The 14390-nt window shown below is 42.0% G+C and overlaps 1 protein-coding gene across 3 annotated transcripts in view; it reads right to left on the bottom strand.

The window, feature by feature from the left end:
• Positions 1 to 1105: 1105 nt before the first annotated feature.
• EBF2 (EBF transcription factor 2) overlaps positions 1106 to 14390 on the bottom strand; it is a 122088-nt gene continuing 108803 nt past the window's right edge. Inside the window, exons 11-16 of one of the 3 annotated variants that reach the window (XM_065651850.1) lie at positions 13459 to 13547; positions 12412 to 12477; positions 12132 to 12309; positions 11098 to 11283; positions 9817 to 9984; positions 1106 to 1801 (exon numbers count right to left, since the gene is read on the bottom strand). In XM_065651850.1, coding sequence (XP_065507922.1) covers positions 1770 to 1801; positions 9817 to 9984; positions 11098 to 11283; positions 12132 to 12309; positions 12412 to 12477; positions 13459 to 13547 — 719 coding nt within the window. In that variant the 3' untranslated portion in view covers positions 1106 to 1769. Of the gene's footprint in view, positions 1802 to 9581; positions 9985 to 11097; positions 11284 to 12131; positions 12310 to 12411; positions 12478 to 13458; positions 13548 to 14390 lie in introns of those variants that run through there. The other 2 variants (XM_065651851.1, XM_065651849.1) reach the window with 2 other exon arrangements.

Here is a 14390-nt window from a genome sequence, read left to right as displayed (position 1 = left end):
CCATTTAAATTTGCTTCTAATTGCCATTTCTGCCTCGTGGTCAGTGGTCACTGCAGCTGGATTGGAACCGTGGGTCTAGACGGGACTTTCTAGGCTGTTACTGATCCAAACGAGCTCCAGATCAGCTCAGCCATGCGAGTGGTTCACTGAACATCTACCACACGTACCGATCGCCAAGAACGCTCTTTCACTTACCCATCCACAAAACTACTGGCAAATGGGCAAGTGCAGGGGCCACATTAAGGGTTTATTTATGAAGATAAAGATGGAATCGTAGGAACAGCTGTGACTCAGTCGCGTGGACTTAGGGGCGTGGGAGTAGCGTAGCTGATATTTTTTTTCCTCCAAAAATGGCTTTCCAGTAATCAAATTCTTTTGAGTGGTCTCTGGTTTAGTCAGAAAACTTGTGATATTTTTTATCAGACTTGTTCTCACCTTCCAGTTTCAGGAGAGAACATGCAAAGGGGAAGGAAACTTTTCTTTATGCTAAAATGCAGAAAAATTCAAAGCAATTGATTACTTCTATGAACTTCAATATATATATATGGAAAATACTTACCGTTTTTAACAACTCAGGATAAAAGTGCATAAATTATTCAAATACATAGTTACCCTTTATAAATGCACCCTTAATATGAAGTATAACTGAACGTAAGGTGTTCTAACTACATGGAAAGACACGGAGAAGCCTTTCCCTCCTAATTCCTACACCGAATCTATAAATCACGGCGGTACCTCACGGCAACTCGGTCCGTTCAGTCCCCAAGTGCCACCCAGTTGCCGCAGGGTCTGTGACACTCAGCGCTTCACCTCAGTACCTGAATATTTGAATTGAAACAAAAGCTGGCGGGGGGAAAGATGAGGAGGATGAAAGTCGTACGTGACTTAGTGACCTGGATACCACAATGTACGTAAAATTTCGTGAGGATTTTGCTAATCAGAAAGAATCCTGTACATCCTTGCACATGAGTTCAGTAGGAGGGAAGAAGTGAGGAGCAATTGCAGCAGTAATAATATATCTCAAACTTATCACTACATTTTGCATCATTTTTCTTCATTGTACAACTGGAGGAAAAAATCCAAAAAAGGGTTTAATTTCTACCTCTACATACAATAAGTTACAAGTTTATTTATTTAAATAATTGTAAAACATCTTACATTTTTTAAAGAGGTTAAACTATAAGCAAATACACACATACACCAAAGTTCCGTCATTCATGTCAGTTTGTCCTAGAAATTCTTTCATGCTGGTACCCTGTTTTGTTGATTTTTTTCTGCATAAACTAAATCGATATCTGATAGAAAATAGAAACTTCAACTTTTTTCCCCTACAAAGTAAAACAAATTGTATCCAAAATATCAAGCTTGAATCGTTTTGCCAATTTCTTTCTCCTTTTTAATATTTTACAAATCTTAGGAAGGTTTCTTGTCTTTCAGGAAAGACTTTGCGTTTCCGATTCCGCGGTGCCAACCGTTGTTCATCCTGGCTCTTGGCTGATTCTTCATTCACAAGGTTTTCGGAGTTGATGTGGTTGTGTCAGAAATACGAAACAGGTAAAAGATGCAGACTTCTATCTTGTCCAATCCATAAAAAAACGTTCCTTTTTTTTTTTTTTTTTCCTGGGCCTGGCTTTCCCCCAAAAAAAGAGCTTGTAGTGCTATTTTTTTCTTTTTAGTGGTCCATCACAATAAGTAGTTTTGTGCTGTAAAAGAAAAATGAAAAAAAGAGGAAAAAAGGGAAGAGGGAGAGGAGCAAAGCTGCCTCTGCCTTACATCGGGGGAACGACAAGACCAGTCATGGCTGAAAAAGAAAATTGACAAAGATGAAATTCTGGCAAATTTTTATGGAACAAAATACATCTGAGCCCTTCACCCTTCTGTGTGCAGTGGCATATTGCAGGAATGGCCTTATCTGCAGGTCAAACTAGGCCTTCATTTTAATGTTTTCATGCTTTGGTGAGAACTAACATGTGAGACTGACAATGAGCACAGACAAGGGACAATGGGATATTTCATAGTATGTTCACCAAAAGGCAATTTGTGGTTCTTAACTGGATAAAGGAGATAGAAGATTAATTCAGGTCTCAGTACATGAACTTTCAGCAATGCCCAACCATTTCTGGGTCCTTGGAGGTCCCAGGAAATCTCAGGAATTCTCACGCTCCCTCAAGCTGAACACTCAAAATCATTCCTGCAAACCAGGATCGAGCAGGGTCTTCCCTTCCCGCTCAGGCTGCTCATTTCCTCGCAGGAACGGTCACGTTGGGAGTGAGGAAAACGTGAAAGCAAAGGGGAATTGGCCCCTGTGCTGCTTAAGGGACCTCGCCCGAGAATTACAAGTCCTGATTCACTGGCCAATGACCAGAGCTGGGCTTTGCTCGTTTAGTTGCAGCGCAAATAACGGACCAGCCTCTTTCTCACTTGGTTTAGCCCGTACGTCTGAATCGCTGGAGTCCTAACTGGCACGTTCCCAGAATGCTGGGCTTATGTAAATTATTTATTAGTCACTCTCACTACCTTTAATTGCAGCTATTTTCTTCATAACTGACAACAGCAACATTTGAAGCTGCCTGGGACTGGGGCTGTTCCCAAAGGTTTTGAGGAGTAAGTTAAGTTTATACGTATTTATATAACAAATGAGTGAGTCATATTTTCAAAGGGGCCTCAGTGCAGTGCAAGGTCCTAATCCTGCAAAGATTTATGTTCACTGAAATTTGTGGGATTATTCATGTGTTTAAAGCCCCATCCTCTGAGAATTAATTTCACCCTTATGTTCATAGTGTTTAAAAAAATGCTTAGGGCAAGATCCTCAGCTAACACGAGTCTTTTATTGAAGCTGTGTTGATTTTAAACAACCGTGGGTATGGTCTATGATTTAATACAATAGGAAAATAAATATTTTCCTATTTTGTAAGTGACTGGGGCCGGAAGTCCCTGCCAATTTTGGCAGATAACTGAAAGAGAAAGTGAAACCAAATAGGCTTAAGTCAAATATCTACTTATTTTAATTGCTTAGAAATTTGCTATTATTTTTCAAACAGATTTTCAAACAGGCAATTTACATAACCCTAAATAAAGCAGGTAAATCTGCGTATGCCTGTTTTGGGGAGTGGGGAGCCAGGGTGCATGACAAGTACCGAGGCGCTCTGGTAGCACTGAGGAGCGTGTGTGAGCGCTTCTCTCTGCTTCGGGCAAAACCAGCAGCTCAGCTCAGAGAATTTCAGCTCTTTGTCCAAGGTGACCCAGCTGGGGCTTCTGCCTGAAGCAAATCAAGGAGCATTTGAGCATTTACAGCGCGTGTGCCCGGCCGGGCCGAACCTGCCGAACCTGCACTCCCGGATCCCAGTGCAGCTTGTGGAGGTTCATTTGAGACACGCGGGGGCTGTTGCTGGTGTGGTTTAAACTCTGTTCCCAAGTGGGACAGGCCATGTTGGCATCAATGTTTTTATCTGATACTATTGTTATCAACATTTATTTTCATTTTTTTAATCAGGGAAAAACTTCCAGCAGATCAAAGCAAAGCCCAAGCCTGAGTGTCTGCCATGTGCCTTAAAAATATTTTAAGCGTATTTGTAGATGCCACATTTTGGAAAGTCCTTTAAATTGAAGGGGAAGTACATTTTTTTTTTGTAAAATTAAAGATATTCTGTTATCTAGCGGTCCTGGACTCAAACTGGTGATGGCAGCGGCAAAACTGCCATCTGCAATCAGGAGGAGCGTGTATTACCCCTGGGGTTCTACTGATCCTTTCCCTTTCCTTTTCTTTTTCCTTTTCCCTTTCCCTTTCCCTTTCCTTTTCCCTTTCCCTTCCTCCTGAGGAGGAAGCGAGTCCCCGCTTTCCTTGCCTTCATTTTGTCTGTGTTGTCATTCCAGGCTGGGAGTGCTCCAGAGCAGAGATTCTCCCCAGTTGTTGTTGGGATGGAACCTGCCAGCGGACAAATTCAGGTAAAACTCTGATATAACACAGAAAGGACAAGCAAAGCCCAATTGTTTCACTGGTGTTCCACCCTAATATTGCAACTTCCCCTCCTTCTGCAACAAAGCACAAGGATGTTGAGGAATCTCTGTTTGGCACAGCTCCTCCGGACGGCTCTGCTCTGCGCTTCTCTCTTTTTCCACACCCCAGCTCTGCTCCCCTGTGGGGCCGCACTGTCAAAAGCCTATTCCCAGCCTGTATCGCTTTTTATTGAATGTTTGTGAGGTTTGGATTAAGGTCTTACACTGCTAGCAAAGCTGTAATTATTTTTGCCTGTATTACTATATATTGAATCGATGTAACTTTTCAATAAAGGTGGTTCAATGCAGGACACTCCCTGATGAGTTGGGAATATAGAAACCACAGTCATTATCCCAGAGGGTCTTTTTTTTTTCTTGGAGGGAAATGGAAAAAGAATTAGAGATGAGCCTTATTGTATTAACCTTGACAGCTTGCAATTATCAACTGAAACACTTGATTAAAATTGTCACAAGGTTGGAGAATTTTTTTATAAATAAATAATCAAACATGGATAGTAACCAGATGCTATGGTGATAGGCACCTTTAATGGGTGTAATTAATAATGCTCATAAGCCTGATGTGTATGAGTAGCCCCTGAAAACGTTCTTGCTTTGCAGTGGAGAAGAGTTCTGCAATTCCACCAGCCGTTTGGTGAGAACTGGAGAGGGGGTTGGTGCTGTACAAACGTACACGGATCTCATTCTCCGGGTATCACAGGTGCTCTTTGGTGTCTAAGTTATAATCTGGTTTAAAAATGATGCTTTCTAGAAAAGATGGGTGTTGAGCATTGTCAATCATTGTCATGTAACATCTTGCTCTTTCGGTTTTCCTCTTTTGCTGCCAAGTTTCCAGCAAACTCCAGTTTTACAGTTCTACAACTCTGAAGAGCAAACCAAGTGCTCCGGTGGTGCCTCGGAGCACCTGCCACGGGTGTTCCTGCCCTGCTGTGCAGAAACGGCTCTGCTGGAGCTGCCCTGCATGCACAGGTGGGTTTGCACGGGTGGGTTTGCGTAGCGAGCACCGAGCTGCTCCAGCTGAGCCGGGTTTGGTCTCGTGGCTCCAAGAAAAGGTGCAACTTGTGCTGCAGGCGTCACCCACCGGGAGCTCTGACTCCCACCAGAGAACGTGCACTTCTGCTGGCAACATGGAGATGTTTGTAAACCAACACACCCGTTTATTATCTCTCATTTATTACTATGGGACTAATCAACTGAAAATGATAGAGAAAGGATTTTCAGAGGAAAACACAGCTGGCTTTCATTTAGCAGAAAACATCAGAAGGGCACCATCATCCTTTATACAAGAATGTAAGTGAACTAAATTACAGCTTCTGTGAAGGATGGTCCCAACTAAGACATTAAAAAGTAGCTAAAAGCTTCAAGTTTTTCCTGAAGAATTTCTCTTTATTTTTGCCTCCATGGGAAATTAACGCGTTTTTTCCCCCCAGAAATCCTTCTGTATTTGGATGGAAGCTTTTCATTCATCCATCCCTGATTGTCTAACAACAGCCAGGTAAGATATTTATAAATATGTGGTGCTTTTGTCCCTTTTAGACAATAAGCAAGTTAATCCATATTTTACGTAATATGTTTTTAAAAAATCTAGAGAAAACCATTGATAGCTAAATAGTGAAGTTAACTTGGCCTCATCTATGGAGTTGTTTGATGTAGTTACTGTCTCACCAGGTGCTGAGCTGTATGTGCACAAAAGGCTGCCTGAGCAATTATTTTGATTTAATTCAAGTTAATTAGGAACACCCTTCAAGTCAAAATATGTGTTTGCAAAATCATATATGCATTAGTTTAATTATTAAAGAGCACAGAAATGTATAGCCGCTCTGCAGTGATCTATTTTTCCAGTTACACTAGAAAGTGGCTCAGTTTTTACCTGCAAAGGAGAAATCAGTATTGAATCTTCCCCAATATCCTCTTTTTTGAGTATGACACCTAGCAGTCTGGAATATTTTCTTCCATTTAAAAAGGCAGATTTTTGGTTTCTCCCATTAAAAACTGAGCTCTTGTCAAGCCGGAATAAGTCTGTGTCATATGATGAGATACTAAATTTAACATCCCATCAAATGAAAGACAAGTAATTAATAGTAACAGGAGATATTTTTGTAGAGTTAAGTGTTAGCAAGAAGTTTTAAATATCTCTTCGGGTTTTCTTTATTCTGAAGCAGTCTGTGCCACTTGCATCTCTGCCAATAAACTGGGGAGAAAAATGTACTTGATCCTTCCAATATATCCAATTTAATCAGATGACAGCTCAATATTTTCCATCTCTATTGACAGTGTGATGTGTGTATCACTTGCAGCCTTCAGTCGCTGTCTGGGCTCTGGAGTCATTCTGGTTCCAGCAGAAGCTTCGTGCTGAGCCTTCCTAGTGTGGAAATGGCCCAGTGATTTTTACCTGGTTCAAGGTTCTGTTAAGAATTATTTTAAAATGTCGTGTCTTACGTGTTGACTGGAGCTCGTTACCTGTTTGCGCAGCCTTGCAGTGCGAGGGGACCGGAATCCCCAGTGCTGGTGACACCCCTGACTTTGGCAAGACAAGATACCGAAAATTAGGGTCTTCAACTCAAATACCCGCGTTTTCTCGGGGAATAGCGCAGTTGTCCCCGTCGCTAAATTGAGGCTGTTCCTAAGGGTATCAGACCTCAGTACCTTTTGGATTGGCTACAATCCTGACGGTTAATGGAACATCTGACCTTCCGGGGCTTGCCTGCTATTCCTTGTAACTGAGCTTGCATTTTTGTGTTGAGATGTGCTGAGCTGGCCAAAGGTAATCTGGGCAGTCAGCAGCCCATGCTGTTCCAGCAGTTTCCAATTTGCTTCTCCCATCAGCTGCCTCCCATCTGAGACGAGATGATGAGGCATTTGTGTACTTATCATGCCGCGTTGCATCGCGTCACGTTACATCTTCCCAGTGCCTTTTTTAAACTGCCTTGACGTGTGACATGAACAGCGCACGCGATGGCTCTGATCAGGATCACCTGCTCTCAATTTGGAGAGCATATAGAAGCGCGTGGTGTCCAGTATGGATTGCTGCTTGTTCTCTACCTATCCCAATGTATAGCAGATGGCAGGTGAGGGGGGTAAGCAGGAACACATGGCACAGGGTTATCTGAGGGTATTCCATGGCCTGGCTGTGTTGTGCAGCCCAGAGCCGGTAGATACGCAGGTTTCATGCTTAGTTAATACTTTTGAGTTACAATTTACTTTTTACCAGCTGTCTTACTGTCTATAGCAGCTTTTAAGTATCACCAAGACTTTCCTCCCAAAATGCGTTTTTAGAAAAAAATTTCCAGTGTTATTAAAAACTGTCTGGAATAATGGGAATGCTAATCTGAGGATGAAGCTTGTACAGCTCCTGTTTAGACTAGTTTTAATCCAGGCTTAAACACTGCTGTGGTTTACATACCTGGAAGCATATTCTAGCTTTTCCAGATATAACTGTAGTTAACGTACATGGAAGCTGCAGTCTAGATTTTCATTGCTGCTTGTAAGTAGAGAGGCTCGCCCTGAGGTGCTGGTAGTATTTCTAATATTCTCATTGCAATGGGATGCAGTAAGTAGGATGGAGACTCTGGCACCAGGAAACGTTTGCCTTTCTACAAAAAGTACATTGCAAACATTACGTTAAAGGAGATGTTTTCCCCATTACTTACTGCCTGCTCTGTGCTTGTGTTATTCTGGCTCCACCAAGTATTTACTGATGCCTAAATTTGATAAGTAAATAAATAACTTACATTTCCAGCACAACTATTCCTAGTTTCTAGCCCAGGGTGATGGCACAGCAGAGAAGATCAACAATCTCCACCGCTGCAGCACGGTAAGTCCGTTCAAGGAGCCTCTTTGGGACCCTCCTGTTGACTTTCTGGCCACATCTGTCTGTCAACACTGTGGGAATGTTAATTTGGATATCAGGCTGTGCGGATCTGGAGCCTTTCCAAAGCACGTGCTCCCCAGCTTGCATCAATTTAAATATTTCAGCTGGAAAGAAGAATTTGCATCTATGGCTGAGACAGTTAAATAGTTGGGAAGACCTGGCACAAGGACCCTTGGGCAGACACGATGGACTCTGCGGAGCAGCTACTGCCTGTGCTGGGAGCCACATCTGGTCTGTCTTGTTGTTGCGTCTGACTGACAAGTACAACGTGTACTAGGCACTGTATCGCTGAAAACTTATTGAAATAACAGTTGTAGTGTGTTACTGTATTTGTGTATCACGGCGCTGATGTATAAGGAGATACCCCACCAAGAAAGGGATCTGGTTCGTAACTTTTGCATCCACTTATCCCTGGCCAAGTCACTGCAGCTCTGTTTGCATAAGCTATTTCAGTAAGTAATCCATAACCTGAACTGATAGATTGATCCCGAACACCTTAAGAGTGCACCTTTGTCAGTGAAAATGCATGAATGTGAGGACTGGGGTTTTAGCTTTGAGATTTTATGTTATACTTAAAGTTCAATTTTAGAATCTCTTATTGATTACTCATTTATAGAGTGGATAAAATATGTTGTGAACACTAAATGGCATGAATAGCATCAGATGGTCTCTAGTACTTTACCTGTTTACAAAAGGGTTAAAAAAGAGAAGCTCCTGGTAAGCAGATTCTTGAGCAGACCAGACAGACAGGGGAGCTTAAGGAAAAGTATTGACTTAAATATAAAGTATTTTCAAATCTGTCCTTTTCTTGCCTCCCACAAACAATGAGTGATTTTCTCCTTAGACACCATAATCATACAAAACATTGAGATAAATCATTTCTAAATAATTTCAATAAATAGCTACAACTGTTGTTCCAACAAAACTTTCTATACCTCTACTTTAAAAAATTGCTTCAACGCCTTCTTTCATCTTCTTTAAACAGAGTGGAAAGTAATTTTTATTCCCTGTCAGTTGGATACCTGGGCATTTACAGGGGGTAGAACAATGTCTTTCATTAATGGGAGAAGACAATCTTAGAGCAGCGCAGAGTTTCATGTAATTGGGACGGGAAGACGCTGTTTCAGAATTCTATAAGCTAGCTTTTAAAAATGTAATTGTTTTTGTTCAACAGACTTAGAATTTCCTTATTACATAAAATAATCACAGTTTATGTAAGTCCCTGTGGCCTAGCTAAGGATTTATAATGCACCCAAATCAACAGGTGCGGTTTGTAGGGCTCATTTCAGAATTACCGCTGGCTCTTGGCATGGCTCAGTTCCCAGAGTTGTGTTTGCTCTGGTATCTCTAGTGAAGTCTGAAGGAGCCAGATGACTTCTCAGGCCCTATAAAGGCTTTTTTTATGGAGACTTGGAGCATATTTATGTGCCGCATGCCCCCCACAGCCTGCTAAAAGAAAGAATTTAGTACAGATTTCCATTCTTATCTTAATACTCACATTTGTTTTGCAGATCACCTTTAAAAAGGCTGTAAATGTCCTATAGGGCTCAATTCCCGGTATGAGCCTAAACCTTGCACGGGTTTGGCGGCGCTGGCTGCGTGTCCGCGCAGAGCTGTGCAGTAACTCTGCAGGCAGATGCTTGGTTTACGAGTCCCTGAAGCCCAGGGAGAAGTCATTCCTCACAACAGAGCTGGCAGTGAAACACAGCCTGGGTGAAATCCCTCTCGGTATAAACGAGTGTCTGTCCCTGATGGTTTAAAACCAACTAGACAAAGCTGGGAGCATTGCTTTGATCCCCTGCGACTGGGTCAGGTTTTCACTACTGAGCCTGTAATATCAGTGTGATGCTATTCAGGTGATTACTGTATTTACCTGGACTAACACAGTGGGCTGTACATGTGCAGGTGAATCGTAATTGCACATTTCTTACCTCTAAACCCATTTCCATTGCCACTGGAGCAGGCAGGGGAAGGAGACCCTTGGGGTCTGATGACAGGAGCAAAGGCACTCTTCTGTTTGACAGCGGGGAAGACGGACGAGGAGAACGGAAGGATGGAAGAAGTGCTGGAGGAGCCAACTGTTGGACTTGAAGACATGACTGCAAAAGAAAAAAGTGAATCCTTATCAGAAATGCAATTAAAGAAGTTGGGTAAAACTGCTTAAAATGTCTATATTTGGCAGGATAGCAGGTGTTTTCTGGAAAGGCAAGATCCTGATGAGTTACACTCTGCAAGAGTTACAGTGTGGGTAGGTAATTCAAGAAGCCAGTAAGTAAATAGCTGTTTAACTGTTCATCCTCTTAAATATAGATACATAGAGATACATAGATGGAGAGAGATAGAGATATAGATAGATGTAGAGATAGAGATATAGATAGATATATATAGAGAGAGAGATATAGATAGAGAGAGAGAGATATATGTCTATAGAGAGAGAGAGATGCAGATAGAGATCAAGATACATAGATGGAGAGAGAGAGAGAGAGAGATAGATGATAGAGATAGATAGAGATAGAGATACATAGATGGAGAGACATAGATAGAGGGATATAGATGGAGAGAGAGATAGAGATATAGATAGATGATAGAGATATAGAGATAGATATAGAGATATGTATATAGAGAGACAGAGATAGATGATAGAAAGAGAGAGAGAGAGAGATAGAAATAGAGAGAGAGAGAGAGAGAGACAGACAGAAAACACACACACTTGCCAGAGGGAAATCAAGGCGTGAAAGGAAGAGTGACTTGCTCATGGTAAAACTAGTAACTAGAAACGCAACAATACTAACTCCCAGAACTTAATTCCATCATTGTTATATTCCTGGTTATCAAGATAATATAGTTTTGCAGGAAATTATTCAGCTCTCAGTTACTGTTAATACAGTTCATACACATAAAAATTATTTGAGAGTGGCTTTTAGATAGGATCTGGAGATTATACCTTATGTATATTATACAAATTATACCTCATGTCTCACTATGGACTTTGCCACTTAGGAATCTGTATAAGGATAAAAAAATGAAGGAAACACAAGCAGGATTCAATATTCCTCTGTTCTTCCTGGAAAACGGGAACATTTTCTAGTTCATACTAAAAAATACCAGAACACAAGTCAGAACAATCTTCACTAAATCTTGCGAACTTCTCTCAAAGACATCCCTTGCTGCGCTTTCTGACGCGGTACGTTAACGACTGAGGCAGCACGTACGTCCGTACGGGGAGCCGGTCGGGGAGCCGTTGATGAAGCCGGGCGAGCCCGGCACGCCCAGGTTGCCCATGGGCACGTTGCTGTAGCCGTTCATGCTGTTGCTGGACGTGCTGTAGTTGGACTGTTGGGGGGTGGAGCTGGAGGAGTAACCGCGCGGGGAGATGCTGCTTGTGTTGCGAATGTAACCTGAAATAAAACACAGTTCAAAGCATGTCAATGGATTCGGCTTAAAACGTTCTCCTGTATATTCCCTGCTTATATAAATGATTTATTAATAACTCCAGATTAAATATTTAAGCAAGTACTATTAAATTCCGTGTGTTTTATGCACGTTCTTTCAAGTTAAGCAATATTAAATTGTAAAACAACGTGGGAAACTAAATTTTGACAACCTTTTCTAATCAGATTTGATTTATTAAAAGTTGAAATTTGTTCTAAGACCTGGAAAAAATGTGTGTGCTCATCATTTCCTGAGGTAGAATTTATAATGTATATGTGGGATTTTCTACAACTTTAGGGGGGAGAGAAAGAGAGAAAAAGGAGAGAGAGAAAGAGAAAGAGGAGAAAGAGAGGGAAAGACAAAAAGAGAAAGAGAGAGAAAGAGAAAGAAATAGAGAAAGAGAGATAGAGAGACAGAAAGAAATAGAGAGAGAAAGAGAAAGAAAAAGGGAGAGAGAGAGAAAGCAAGCAACAAGAAATCCCCCACCTTCTTAAGAGGTTTTGTTCAGTTGCTGTCATTGTCTTTTATGAAAACAGAGATATAACAAAAAAAATAATATTGAGGAGAGCAGGGAGAGAATTCTGGGTTAAGCTGGTATCAAAAAATACTCCAAAATTATTCCAGCCATTGCCAATGTGGTGAGTGGAACCTGGTGCAGACACAGCGTCACCCCCAATGGCCGCACACATCCGCTTTAGAGCCACCTTGCTGTTCATAAGCTGAACAGGTAAACAAGTCGAGAAGCTCCGACGGAAGCAACCGTGATGCAATTTTTCGTTGCTCAAATGACCGCGACACGACTCGCAGTGCTTACCTTGGTTGTTCCCCTGCGCCGACTCGGAAATGCTGACTCCCAGCTGGCTCCCGTAGGAGTTGATTCCCATCATGCTGCTGTGAGCGGGAGAGCTGGAGAGCGCGGGGAGCTGCGCGGGGTTGCGCGGGACGCTGTACAGCGCCTCGGCGATGTCTGCCGCCCGCTTCAGAATGATGTCCTGCGAACCGGAGGGAACGGTCACAAAGGGGCTCCGAGACATTGTCTAGTGTTATTTTATAACTAAACAAACGCACGGCGCTGCCCTTGGAGTCATTCTGACCTGGTTGTTGTGTGGCGTCCCGTACAGTGCTTCGACTAGGTCAGCAGCTCGTTTCAACAGCATTTCCTGGAGGAAGAGCAGAGGAATAAAATAGATGTTTTAACAGAAAAAGGTTTTCGGTGCAAACAAAATCAGGGGTTAGTGTTTTCTGAAAACAGAGTCCCTTAAAGAGCTGCTGTTTGCCCCTTTTCTGAAAACTGGCCCCTCTTGCAGCGTCTCAAAGCAGAGCCGCACACCCACCGTGGCTCTGGAAGGGCTGAGGGGTGCGCCAGGAGCAGCCGCCGAACCCCTGCGCACCGGAGTCCTGAACCTGCTTCAAAACACCTGTTCCAACAGGAACGCCCCTCCCTGCTGAATCCCACTATGTTCTTTTGCATGGACAGATAAAAATCTAATTAACCCCATGTCCATTTATTTTTTCTCACTGATAGTAGCCTGATAAAAACACTACCTATCTTATGTTACCTCTGCTTGTAGGAAAAAAATCACACAGTAGACTATCTGAATAAAACAGTCTTTCATCATGCAAAGACGATAAGAAGTAATTTTGGTACTGCACTAAAAATCTAGCAATATAGTCATTAATGCCACTCTCATTGTGGCAGGTGCAGTATTACAGATACATTAAATCCTGAGCTGTTCCAACACATGCATTCTGCACTTGTTGCTACAGAGAAAGTTGAGCTTTAAATGTTTTTTACTAAAAGATTCCTTTAATCTCTGTAATAAATCCTTTATCATGTATTGTCTAGGTTCAGAGATTTGCCCATATAGATAAATGCAAAGGACCATGATTATGAACTGGGAGGGCACCTGCACTGAACTCTTGTTTTAGCAGCAAAAGAAGTTCCCAGTGTTTGAGCTCTAAGAGAAAACAATTACTGGTAGCTGTGCATTCTACATAATCAAATTCTTATTTGGTCCTACAACTAATTGTTGAACATATGTTCACATGTAATAGTCATTTGAGATACAATTTTGTCTCTTTTTGAGAGTTAGAAGTGAAAGAATGAAGTGGGCTCGGTGAAATGCTTATAAATATTTTACCTTTGCTAGTCTCTCAGGGTCACCAGGATGTCTTGGGATGACCTTCTGCAGTCTTTGGAAACCATAATCTATGGTAGGTTCATTTAAAGCTGAAAGGAAAACAGAAAAAAAACCCCTGTATGAGTTTCTATCTTTGTCTCAATCTGAAGCTTCATTACCTAAGACAGTTCACAGCTTCCTTGCCTGGGCTGCCTGAACTCAATGCACAGGTTCGTCACCTGCCAGAGCTCCGGAAAATGCATTCAGAGGCAAGTATGTTGAAGCAAATGACAATTTATCTGAATGCTGCATGCTATTTAAAAAACTCCTAACTGAATGTATTCCAGAGGGTTACGCTAGTGAGTTTGGCCTACTCGAAAGAGAAAAAAAAAAAGAGTTCTGCACTGAAAACTGCTCCAGTTTCCACTGCTGACTCCTCACCATGTAGCAAAGGCTGAGTGAATAATCTGAAAGATACAGCCAGGGCAGCATTGTCACAAAATACTCCTTTAAGGATTAATGTATTTGGGCCGGACAAAACTGACCATGGTGGAAATACAGCAAGTTATGGTACAAATGCAAATCACAGCAGGTCTTCTATGTTGGTTATACGGTCAGAAATCAAGTACCGTATGTGCTCACCTAATAAACACATTACACTCCACTCCCCAACACTTTGCCGTCACAAACTAGGGCACAGCGACTCATTAGACGCATTAGCGTCTCCAGTTGTATCTGGCTGTTATGCAGACACAGCCACTTCACTGCAATGATGTGAATCTCTAGTGGATAAACCAAGATATTTTGACCCAGATCCTCACTCAGTAATAGCTGGTACAGCCCTACCAGCATCGCTGAGGATTTCATCAAACTTCAGACACTTTAATACTCTCTACTATAAAATTGCGGCAATAATCATCTAATTTCTGATTATTCAAAATAAGTTCCAATTC

This window comes from Caloenas nicobarica, chromosome 25 (genome assembly GCF_036013445.1).
Source record: "Caloenas nicobarica isolate bCalNic1 chromosome 25, bCalNic1.hap1, whole genome shotgun sequence".
Lineage (NCBI taxonomy): Eukaryota > Metazoa > Chordata > Aves > Columbiformes > Columbidae > Caloenas > Caloenas nicobarica.
The sequence above is the reverse complement of the archived record's forward strand: the minus strand, read 5'-3'. Positions and strand labels throughout refer to the sequence as shown.